The 13359-nt window shown below is 35.5% G+C and overlaps 1 protein-coding gene across 5 annotated transcripts in view; it reads right to left on the bottom strand.

The window, feature by feature from the left end:
- Positions 1–13359, bottom strand: part of Focad (focadhesin) — a 299533-nt gene that overhangs the window by 188506 nt on the left and 97668 nt on the right. For all 5 annotated transcript variants that reach the window (XM_071600672.1, XM_027950623.3, XM_071600673.1 and 2 more), the window contains one exon: positions 12939–13196. In XM_071600672.1, coding sequence (XP_071456773.1) covers positions 12939–13196 — 258 coding nt within the window. The remainder of the gene's footprint in view (positions 1–12938; positions 13197–13359) is intronic.

Here is a 13359-nt window from a genome sequence, read left to right as displayed (position 1 = left end):
CATTCCAGCAGTTGAAAGACCATAAAAGGGTGAATGTCCTCCAGAGTCTCTAATAACGTAATAGATCTTGTGTTACTATTCACAAGTGACCTCTCAGTCAGGCGATTTAATTTTCCCCCCTGCAGCATGGTTGGTTTCACACACAGTGTAATAACAGTTTTTGCACAACAAGACAATTCATCCGATTAGAAGGACTATATTAAGTCTTTCATGAACAGCATGTGTCACTACAGCTTTGGCTAGGGTCTGATTTAAGACAACCTAACATATGCATGCATGAGTCTTCATTTTTCTACTGTTTCAAAAATGATTCCTGGACTTTTTTCAGCAATTTCGCAAACCATTGCCTGAACCCTCCCCAGCTTCAAAAACTAAGAACTTATCAAATGCTCACTGAGTGCTCTAAATCAGGCACTAAGAATTCTCCACAAAGCAATAGAAATATACATAAGACTCCTCCTTTCTATATGAGCTCAGTGAAATTCCACTAATGTGTCAAAGGGGAAAAATAAGAAAAGAGACGAAATGAGCAGACCTAGTTATTGCAATTACTTTAATGCTTCACAGTATTTCAGCAATCCACCATCGACTCTAAAGACAATTTGACATTGCTGAGAAAAACTTCAGCCAAAGAAAATTTTGAGTCGTCTCTTCGAAAACCTCAACAAACCTCAAAAAAGTCTAAAGGTGGATACCAAAGAACTAATCATTTGGCAGTCTCTACTACAATAAATGGTTTGGCACTGTTCAATGCTCACAGAAGTCAAAACCTGAGAATATCTATACATTTCTTACCCCCAGACAGATGGGATTAGGAAAGTGAAATCCAAAATCTCCCTAGCAAAGGCTACAAGTGATGACTGGCAAATTTCAGGGATTCTCATAAATTTCCATCCATTAATTGATACCAAGAGGCTCAGATTCCTCTGCTCCACCTCTGAATCTAGACAGGATCCCCTGGGGAAGAGTGACAGCACCCCATCACTACATGGCTAGGGTGTCTTTACATTTCACAGGCCCCAAAAGGATTCTTCAATTCCTCCATGGTAAGTAGTTCAAACCTGCAAGATTGAGTTTTCTTTAGACTCCTGATACCCATGAGACTCTTTTCTGGCTAAATTGTTCCATAGCCCCTAGGAATTCTGCTTCTTCCAATAGAGGCTTCTATAGGCCTCTGAGCAGCACCCAAGAAATCTGAGACAACCCTGATCCCATGTTTTATTATGAGAAACATGAACAAATCCTATGCTTTGACAAACTCTAGATATGTAAGTTAATCCTGATGTTGCAGTACTCTCTCCTCCTTCTACCATCACAACAGCTAGCCAGATCATCACTCCCTCTTAAATTTTTCAGGCAGTCACCAATTCACCATATCCGTCCATCTATCCCAACTGCAAGGGACACACATCAAGCTGAATTGGGGACGAGATGGGAGAGGTAGGGAGTAGGCTGAGGTCCCCGTCACCAGGCTTAAGTTAAGGGGCTGAAACTTTGGAAACTCATACCTCTCCAGTAACTTTCTTCAAACACCTTCCCTCTTTTCTTCTATCCTCTCATTTCATAACTTTGATTTACATTTAATAACATAAATGTATACATTAATTAATGAGGTATAAGAATTCTAGTAGTTTTAATACATTTAGGTTTATTCCTACTGTACTTCAAGTTCTGCTGAGTGTTCTGTCTCAAAACACACTGGTATATCAAGGTCTTTATTGACATTTCTATTTCAACATCATGTTAAACAACTTCATCTCTCCTCTGACTATCCCAGTACTTTAGATAAGTTCTCATCTTCTGCCTGATTGCAAAGCTTTTCAGGACCTTGTCTTCTAAGTATCTATTCTAGGAACAACTTTCCTCACCATATATATTCATATATATGTATATACACATATATGTATCTATATGCATATATATATATATATATATATATATATATATATATACATGTATATGCATATATACGCACATATATCCCAGATTAATACAAAATGACTTGCAGTCTTGTTAACCACTATGACCTACCATACCTCAATGTATTTGCATGCCTTTTTTATTTGGCCTAGAATGTTTTTCCTTTTCCCCTGCATCAGGGAAATTCATGTGTCCCATTCCAACATCTATGGTATAGGGGTGTTTATATACCTCCTCAATTATTATCTTGTACTGGCAATTACCCAATTGGCAATTATCATCTTGTACTGAAGAGTAACTTTTAATGACTCTGTCAATCCATCAACCCCATCATTCCTGAAGGCACTAACTTTATCATTTCACCTTAATATTACCAGCACCTACCATGTAGAAGGATTGCGATAAACATATGTTGAATGATTAAATGAATGACTTAAAAATGCTTAATAATAAAACAGAACCTAGTAAAAACAAGGCCACCACAATATTTCAAGCTGAATAATTTCATGATAATTGCACTTAACAGATCAACCTGCACCTCTACCATTAAAAATTGAATACAATTTGACACTAAGTGCACATAGAGTAAAATGCCACCATATAATTATCATTAATAATAATTCAGACTACTAGAAATAATGAAGGTAGGAAAGACTGAATTAAAGAAAAATGTTAAAGAAATAAAATTTGATTACTTTCACGTATATACTGTAACAAACTAATTAGCCATGTGTTTCCAAGTACCAGTCCCTGTTGATATGTCTTAATGAATAGATAATTTGATCATCTTAAATTGGCACATTCATTGTACTAATGTAAATGAGCAAATCTGTACTGCCTGAAAACGGTAGCTTCAACACCTGTTTATGCTTTACCTCAGCCTATAACAAATTACCCCAACCCTAAATTAATAGGATTTCAATTTAATAAGATTTTACTGTAATCTAACCTAGCCTAAATTTGTCCCTGGATTCTACAATGTTCCATCTATTAGTTTGGATACGCATGACAATATTGGAAAATAGTTTATTGGTTCTAAGACAGTAGTAAATATAGTTATGTGTTAATTTAATCACTCAACAAAACCTAGGAACTATCTGAGGTTACTGTGAAGTAAAAACAAGGGTTTTTCCTTGAGAAATACCTTTCATAAATTCTAAATCTAACTGTATCTACTAAAATATCCCATTGAAGACATCTTACATTCTGGGATATAAGCTGTCTTTTTATATTTCAAAATGTTAATCTGACCTTACTAATCTCATTGAGCTTTAGTACTATTTGATTCTGTAATATGAAAAATTCAAGTAACATATTTTTATACACTTTTCTTTAAAGATGGGGGGGGGAAGAAATACACAAATTCTCTTAAATGAAGAAGTAATCCATTCTCGCAAGAATGGTAGTAAGCAAGGAGGACAGTCATATGTTCTCCAAAAGTCCATCCATATACCATAAGCCTACCACACAGAAATCACCCCAAGTCACTTCTTAACTGTCTGGTTCCACTTACTTTCTAACAATGTCTACCTATTGGAAATAGATTTGAGAATATGCAATTTCTTCACAATAACAGTTCTGAAACATTGCCAAAGAGTCTATTATACTATCTATCATGAAATGCTCAAAATAGTCATTGGTGGGACAGAAGCCCAGTGAGCACAATAAAGGGACAGCATATTTCTCAAGACTCCTGGTAAAGGAGCTAACACTACTGTCCAACTTGAAGAGTTATGGAGAAATTCATAAAATCATGACCCATCATCTCAATTACAGTTATCAGATAGTAGCTATAATTGTGATTTTTGTGTTGCTAGCTTTGACTCCCCAACAAGAAAATTACACCTGAAATGTTAGAGAAAAATACTATTGGTAAAAATAGCTCACAAAGTAAAGAACTACTCCAGAACCTCCAGACATTCATTCCACTGTTTTCTCAACAATGGTACTAAAAGAGAACCATAAAAATGTCACACAAAATAAAAACATATTTCACAAATGATAGAAACAGTCAATATGCTTCTTCTAATTCATTTCAAAGAACTTATATTTATCAAGCAAAACTTACTCATAAATCTCCTATTTCCGGCTGCTCCTTTCTGAGTTTACACCTGACATTCTGTTCTTCCTTATACAGCACATACTGACCATCTCCCTATGCATACTCCAATAACTGTCTTGTATGCCAAGCTCCAATTAAAATCTGTAACCCAAAGAGGCCTGCATGACTACTTACTGAATAAGTGCTTCGAGATTTCAAATTGTCAAATCTTTTAAATGTTTCAACCCAAACAAATAAGGTCTAATTTTCTCAATATCTCATATTTTTCAAAACAAAGGGAATATAAAACTCTTCTTTTGCTTACTAAAAAGGTCCTTTTTTTAAATTTCATAATCTCCCAAAATAAGCATTACAAACAAAAATACAAAAAAGTATAACTTTTGATCAAGTAAGCATGCTATTTGACTGATTCACTTGGACCTTCTTAATCTCCACCTTTTGATATGTGCTTTCAGAAGTCATGGCTCTTTGTTTCCTGTTTGATTTGACTGATAGAAGGCCAGTGTAAGCTATCATAATGCAGACAAATAACCACACAAGATTGAAGATCCAACAAATGCTGGATGCCATCAAAATCTTACCATTTCGGTGACGATTATCACCACAACTCACTGGATTGAATGTTAATTTTAAATAAGGTTTTCTTTTCCCAAAATCTCTTGAGATTTTCTAACCTTGAAGTTCTGGGGACTTATTTAGGCACTAATATATTCTCATTGTGTTACTTGGCTTTCATCAGAACCTAACAATCTGCAGCCTTATGAGTCTCCCCTCCCAGATTCCAACTAAGAGTTTTGTCATGTTTTAAGTTTCTGTGCTTCATTTTCTCTGATCCCTCCAACCTGAGATGCCTGTTTGTTAGAAAGATTTTAGAACACCAAAGATTGACCTCCAATGTCTTCACTTTTTAAATTTTTCATCTTTCTGATCTTTATTCTAAAAATGTATTTGAAACATCTACAGATCACTAATCTAGCCACCATAGATGCACTGTGGCAATCACGCATCAGAAATTTTCAGATTTCTTCTTTTTATATAATACATTTATACAATATCTTCCCAACATTGATTAGGACTTAGATTATCTTTACATAATCTTCTGTTCCCTGAGTTCTGTTTCTCTTAGGTGTGCTGGTTAGTCATGTTGATAAATTTTCTCTCGAGTCTGGTGAGCCTTATATATTCATTTACATATATGAATCAAGACCAAGTTGGTCAGAGGGAGCTGGTATGGGTCGCTTCTACAGATGTAAAAAAATGTGGGGTTTTTTTTGTTGTTTTTTTAAAATAAAACTTTCCTCTCATTGGAAGGGGTGATTGCAGAAGGGCACAGAAATGGTGAGGCACGTCAATTGGCAGCCTCACTTTAGGGTCATGGTGCAAGTAGGCATAGAACTAATTCCCTCTTTACCATCCCACTGACTAAATAGGAAAATTTTGGTCTGGAAATGGTGTACTTCAGTATATTTTCTCCTTAAAATTCAAGGTTTCAACAAAATGCGATTCTTCTCTCAGAGCCCCTAAAACACTAAAAATCCATCAGTTAAGAATTTTAACCAGAAGACAAAACTACTGCTTCCCGAATCAGCAGGAAGCAGATTCCACTGCTCTAAAGGCAGTATTAGACCCCTCTTCCTCAAATTCCACTCCCCTCCTTTCTGATGCTCAGTGTTCAGTGATACATCAAGACAAACAGATATTATTTTAGTATATTAGTAAGCTAGTAATTTTCTCAGTAATAGGGATGAACTCAAAAAAATCACAATCAAACATTCCTTCAATTTTAAGTGATTTCTAATCTATAGAGATACCTCAGAAATAATTCAGCCCAATATTAATACCCAGGAATGGCAGGAGGATGGACACAGAAGTGATTGTCTGAGCATGAACTCTTGGCTTCATGTACACAATTAGAAAACATACAATGATTCTGCTAGTTTAAAACAATTTATTGAAATATCTAAATGAGGTGAATAAAGAAGAAATAAACATATTTCCACACGATAGGGTAGATGCAACGTGACCTTGTATTTTGTTCTGTGTTTCCCTTTAATTGTTGTGCAGACAGAATCATACCATTTTTTTTCTAGGCACAGAAAAAATGCAGGGGCTACCAGGGAATAGTAGTTCAGCACTTATCTCTAAAGGTCTTTATTAAAAGTACTGTACAATCTGACTTCTTTTGCTGGTGTGAAGAACACAGGAAACAGACTGGCTTCAGGGGGTAGCAATTCATAGAACTCAGTGACAAAAGAACAGAGTGCAAAGCAGCCTAAAACTCTTTGTGCAAATTCTTTTATAAAACATATTTTCTTCTTTTCTCACAGCAGTAAGTTACAGATCATTAAATTTCACACATTTCCTATTCATTTTCCATGTTAAAGTATGGCTTATGACCCTAAGTAGAACTATCACAGGATTCTGCCCTGATAGTCAACTTTTACTGTTTGATAATATGACTTTTAAAAGACCAGAAAGTCATGGGCCATGAACCTAGACAACACTTGGCTAATGGGAAAAAAAAAAATTAAGTCCTTAAAAAACATCACAAAAAATTAAGTTATCAAATTGTTCCCATTAAGCAAGACCTTCAGTGAGGCTTAATGACCAAAATGTAAAAAGCACATAAAAGATGTCAGAGTTGCAAAATGCAAGTAAAAACAAGACCAAATAAACAAACATCATTATCACCACTTCCAAACTATAGAGATACCTCAGAAAAAATTCAGGCCAATATTAATACCCAGCTAGTACCTGTGTCTGAAAGAGGCACCAAATCTCATGAAACTTATTTGGTTAAATTCAACAATGAGAATGGGTTTTTAGGAAGAAACTGTGGCTATCTAAACTCAAATTTATAAACCTTTTACTGCCCACTCTCACTCATATGTAGGATCTTCAAAAGTTGAGCCCACAGAGATTGAGAATAGAATAGTGGTTCCCGAGGCCAAAAGAGTAGGGGGAGGGGTTGATCAGTGGATGCCAAGTTACAGTCAGATAGGACCAAGAAGTTCTGGTGTGCTGACACCCAGCAAGGAGACTACAGGGAATAATGTTCTACATAGTTAGAAAGCCTCAAGAAAGGATTGTTAAACTTTTCACCATAGAGAAATGATCAGTGTTTGAGAAAATAGCTATATTAAACCTGATTTAAACAATACACAATGTATAGATGTATCAAAACACTACCTGGTACCCAAATAGTACATATAATTTTTTGTGTGTCTCAGTTAAAAAAATTAACTCTTTAGCAGGTACTTTTTTATAAATCAATAAAAAAGAAATTGATATGCTTTATACATGACATTGAAGTTATTCCATTAGAAATGTTACTAAACCATTTCAACCAACCTAAAATTAGTATCCTATGGTTAATATTCAATTTACATACTAGGTATGCTTTAAATTTTTTATGATACATAATTATACATACTTATGGAATAACTATGTGATAATTTGATACCTGTATACAATGTATAATAAGTATGAAATTGTAGTAATTGGCATTTCCACCTCAAGTGTTTGTCATCTCTTTGTTGGGAACCTTCAAACTTCTTATAGCTCTTTACAAAGTATAAAATTGTTACAATCTATAGTCATCCTACTGTGTTGTCGAACACTGATACTAATTCTTCCTCTGTGACCATATTTTGATATCTATTATTTAAAATTCCTCTATTCTCCTTTCCCCTTCCTCAAGACTCTAGTGACCAATATTCCATATATTGATCCTTGCACATACCCTTAATTATAAAGGTAGAAACATGGAAAGAAAACATTTTCTCAGATTATAGAATCACCAATAAGCAGCCTTGACTTCTAAAATATAATCTAATCTTTTGTCAGGTATTCTCTTTACATATATTTAAACATTAATATTTAAACATTAATACACTATTAAACATCTGATAAGTCCTATTAGACTTTTATAGTATCACAAAGTTATGTGAAAAATAGATTTTTCAGACACCTCCATTATCCTCTAAGCTATAATGTTGAATATCAATCAACTGCTATGGGAGAGCCCAGTGAATAAGGAAGGGCAGAATAGATATTAGAAAAGGCCTTAAGATATAAATAATAGCCCTTTCATCTAAGGAACCCAAGAAGCATTATGAAAGTTTGGGGGAACAGGTCCCTGGGAAATACAGAGAGAAGTTTATCCAAAGCTGTCAAAGAAATCATGGGAGAAAGATTACTGGAAGCCAAGAACTGCACATTTTAAAAAAGGGCTGGGGCTGTAGCTCAGTGGTAGAGCGCTTGCCTAGCATGGGTTCAATCCTCAACACCACATAAAAATAAATAAATAAAAGCATCGTGCCCATCTACAACTAAAAATAAATAAATAAGGAAAGGAAAAGAATAAAAGCAATGTTTCAAGCTGAGACTGGTAGAAGCACACAATCAGGTATATAAGATGATGTTTTAGTCACATTTTTGTGTCACTGTGACCAAAAGACCTGACAAGTTTATTTTGGCTCAGTTTTAGGGGTTCAGTCCAGAGTCAGCAGACTCCATAGGTCTGGGCCCAGGGTGAGGCAGAAGGGCAAGGTAGAGTAAAGCAACTCAAGACATGGCAATCAAGAAGCACAGAGAACTCTGCTCACCACGAACAAAATATAAGCCCCAAAGTCACACCACCAGTGACCTCCTTCCTTCAGCCACACCCCACTTGCCTACGGTTACCACCTAGTTAATCTATATAACTGATTAGGTTATAACTCTCTTGATCTCATCATTTCACCTCCAAAAATTCTTACATTGTCTCACACAGGAGCTTTTGAGAAACACCTCACATCTAAACCATAATAGATGGGTTCAGGAAAGTGGTACCAAACTAGTGCTCTATGACCACTACGAATGTATCAGAGGCACACAGTGCGGATCAGAGTCAGATGTGATTCTAGACAAGAAAAATGTCACTATGCTGGGTTCACATGCACAGGGAGATAGAAGGGCAATCAAAACTGGCTGAAGAAAGACAGTTAACTTCTTCTTTAAGGAAGTTTTACCAGTTTCAAATGTTTCCTAATTTTCCATGATCATCTTACAATGGTGGGTCAATCATTAGCTAAGGAGTCAAAATACAATTCAATAATCTTCTTAGAAGGGCTAAAAATTGAGAAAAAAATCCTCATTTTAAGCCTAGAATCCACTTTATTCCTTAAATAACTCTGTAGTCATTGCTAAACATTCACTACCACTGACTCCATCCCAGATATTGCCAGATCCTAGACAAACTAGAGAGGTAGGAAATGGCTCCCTGACAAGGAAAGAATAAGGTCAACTGTACACAAGCTATGAAGCCTGGTTCTTCAGTTGTCGTTTAAGCACATCTGAAGGCAGCCCCAATGATTTACATCAAAATGCAGGGAAAATAATATTACAGTATCAGAAAGGCAGGAATTATTATCTCAAAATAGTCAAAAAGCCTATGAATCTACCAACTGCTATTTCAGGGCAGGCAGAGAGTAACTTAGGAAACAGAACCCTCATTTATCATCAACAAAGACTATGATATGAAAACCTTTCTTTAGAATAAATCAATGTGTTTAAAACTTTCAAGATTTTCATGGAAATTCACTCAGGATGCTCATTCTTGGATCTTTTCACAGAATATTCTAAAATATTCTCTTCAAGAATATAAAAGAATAAACTTTTAATGAATGCTGCCTGACATGAGCTTGTATCTTTTGCATAGTGAATCTCATGATATCTGAGTAAGAAAACTATAAAGATTATTAATAACCACTGACAGAATTCCTAGATAGAAAAATCTTTTTCTTTCAAGTACTGATTCATCGCCTTGGCTTTCAGTAACCATCTAGTCATTTTGTCATCCAGTGTAATCCAGTTAACTCCAAAATGGTACTCACAAGGCTGGTTCCCTTCAGAACACTTAACCTCCACAGTCTTCCATGACCCTAAATGACTTAAACCAATGGAAAATGTATGCCTCAGGGGAACCAGACAAGACAAGGATGAAAACTTACATTGGAAAAGGGGATCCATCAGACTTCAGGTTAGGAAAGTAGTAATAGCACATTTCTAAAAATCACCCGTTTTAAACACTAATCCATTGTTACCAATGGATATTGAAAACTTGTATAGCTAATAACTTGTACTAGCAAGTATTTCCATTAATACCACTTAGAATTAATAGTAGCAAAGATGTCAGCGCATACTTGACATACAGCTTATTTCTTTCAAACTTGCCAAATATTTTCTTTCATAAAGTCTTATAGTAGGATTCTTCCAATGAATGATGATATCATTCAAACACAACCCTTAGATAACCATACTGTAGACAACAGAATCCTACAATAGATGTTAGGTGACTAACATAACAGGTCAAAGAAGCCTTGAAATACCTAATCTTACTTATTTGCGTAGCCTCTCTTATTAGTAATCTGAAACTTTTCTTTAGTATCAACTCCTCCATGAATTTGAGCCAATGATTGCTTTCCTTCTCATAAGGTAAGAAAGGACAAACCCACATGAAATAGACTATATTACTTGTAGTCTTATCAACTAAATGAAAGAAAAATCATTTTGCCTATAATTCCAAATCATTAAAATTGAATATACTCCAAGCATCTATTCACAGATGGAAAGCTAACTTTTTCAAAATATTTAGTCCTCCCTTTTTGGCTGTTTTACCTGGTAGCTAAAGGCTACTAAAAATTAATATGATATGGTTACTTCATAAGGAAAAGTGAGAAAGAAAAATAAACACTACCACCTACTCCTAGAATACTTCTTTCCCAAATAATAACTTCATTTCAAAATTCTTATTATGATACCTCCTACGATTATGCATGAATTTGGATAAATACACTTAAATCTCTCACTCTACCATTCATCTTAATAGCACAGTTACACTGGATATTTTTCCTCATTTCTTTCAAAGATATCCAAAAAAAATATCCAACCGAAGTGTAACACTGAATTCAAATTATAGCATGGCTTAATAATCATTTATTGAATACATGAACCTGAATGGTTATTATAGTGCTCTCCAAATAATCCTGTTTATAGCACACATGAAAAAAAAATAATGTTTTTAAGGATATTAGGGTAAATAAATGAAATACCAGGTGGCCAGAGGTGACCAGCCAAAGAAGTTTTTCAGCCTGAGCTAGGGCAACCACCTAGCTGCTAGGAGGCTGAAAGAGGAGGACATCTCTGCACACCTGCCACATTTACAGCATTTCAGTGCTCTCTGGAACACTGAATGAGAAGTTCTGCTTTTGTCTTCTGTCTGTCTGGCATATTCCCACTTCTATTACCAGGAAATTATCTTTACTTTGGGTAAATCCTACCTTCATTCCACAAAACCTGGTGGCATGATTTTTAGGGCTCTAACACTTCACCACTTCCATTCAACTGAGAAAGGCCAGTTGAAGTGGCCATCATTATCATTATCCTATTAGATGGTCGGTCCACATCTGACCAAGCTATTCTGAGTATTCTACTTCCTTCTTCCTTTGGGCCCATGAAAGTAAGGTTCTAAGGCTTTGGACTTCTAGCTTATTCACAAAGGGAAAAAAGAAACTATCTTGCACACTCTATATAGGCCATTCTCATGCTGTATAGGCCAGATTAACCTAAATACTAGAGTTACTAAAAACTGTTTGAAGTAATTTAAGATGGGTTTCCATTAACTATAACAAAAAAAATCACCCTACAATTTAAAAGACCAAGTGCACTGAGAGAAGAGAGAAGAAAGAGAAAGCAAGGGATAAATAGCTGTAATATGTGTTTTATATCAGGAGTCCACACAGATTAAGGTAGGCTGCTGTGTTATTTCAAGGGATCCTTTTTTTAGATAATCTCCAAGCATTACCTATGCAGTAACTAGTCTCAAAAGATTATCCTACAAGGTGTCAATACGATTTCAGAAATCGAAAGGAAAATAGGAAGCAGGTTGGAATGATTCACATTATGCATATACCATGAAACACAGATGTGAGTACATGACAGAGCCACTTGGAGAATCAGAACAGGAGAGATCTGGTCAGAGTGAAAACCTTTTGTGAGATGTCAGTAGGCAGTTACTTGACTAAAAGAAATGAGCATGACAAGTTGTGGGAAGGAATTCCAAATACATTAACTTTATATCTTAAATATATTTGCTCCACCTCTCCCATCACATTCTTTCCCCTTTAGGGACAGATGGTTTTCCATTAAACGATAAATATTTCCTTCACCATTGTTGAAAAGAAATATTAAATGAAGATACAGATAAACAGAGGCTAATAAAAATGCTATAACCATTTGGTAATAGAAACCTCCCTTTCACAGGGAATGCATTCTAAAGATGCTATCCAGGAATAGGGGTGGGGAGGCCCTCACAGAATACTAAGTTAAATATATAGTTAGTTTAAAAGGCAGAAAAAACATTTATTAATGTCAAACTGCTTTCTTATTACATTCAAGCTCTGTGCAGACAAGAAATCATTTACATTCACATCCCAGGATTGCAGATCAGTACCACACATAGGAAGGACCCAATAATTTCTGGTGTAATAAATGACTGAATGAAGACAGGATGAAATTGTAAGAATTTGAAAAGATATGAATGCCTATCGCACAAACAGCTTTATTTTTAATTGATCAAACTGGGTCTACCTTAAATGATCAATATTAGAATGATAGGCACCTCAAAATATAGCAAGAGTTAGCAAAAGCATTACAAATTAGCAAATCCACTAAAAATTGGAAGAATCAGAATAGCATCATATACTGACATCCTTGCTTTCAATTTAAAAAAGAAAAAGAAAAAAAAGTTTGCGTAAAGCATACATCAATTCAGAGTAAGAAGAATAAATTGGGAAGACAAAGATGAGGGGAAGAATCAAACCATAATATATAACTTTGATATAAATAATCCACAAAGTGAGAATAATCTATAACTTAAACTTTCCCCCTACTATTCCATTATTCTTTGCTTTACCTGAGAGGAATCTGCTTGAGCTAATTCTGTGGTGACCTTCAGTATCTGGTGAAGGTTTTGTCCCTTATCTTCAACAAGGAGGTGAGCCAGCAGAAGGAAAACATGCCTGGGGATCACTGTGGTAATAGGGAGCAAGGACTCCACTGCAGCCAACCAGTCACTTGTTGCAGCTTCTCCTGTCATAACTTCAAGAATCCTCCAGGCTGTGAACATTGAGCCACACATGCTGGTAACAGGGAATGCAAGCCTACAGGAGGGCTGAAAAATAAACACGAAAAAGGCATGAATTGCAGAGTGTGGCGGTGCGTGCCTGTAATACCAGTTACTCGGGAAGCGGAGGCAGGAGGATTGCAAGTTCAAGGCCAGCGTGGGCTACCAGCAAGTCCCTGTCTTAAAAAAAAAAAAAAAAAAAAGGAATAAG

This window comes from Marmota flaviventris, chromosome 13 (assembly GCF_047511675.1).
Source record: "Marmota flaviventris isolate mMarFla1 chromosome 13, mMarFla1.hap1, whole genome shotgun sequence".
NCBI classification, from domain to species: domain Eukaryota; kingdom Metazoa; phylum Chordata; class Mammalia; order Rodentia; family Sciuridae; genus Marmota; species Marmota flaviventris.
The sequence above is the reverse complement of the archived record's forward strand: the minus strand, read 5'-3'. Positions and strand labels throughout refer to the sequence as shown.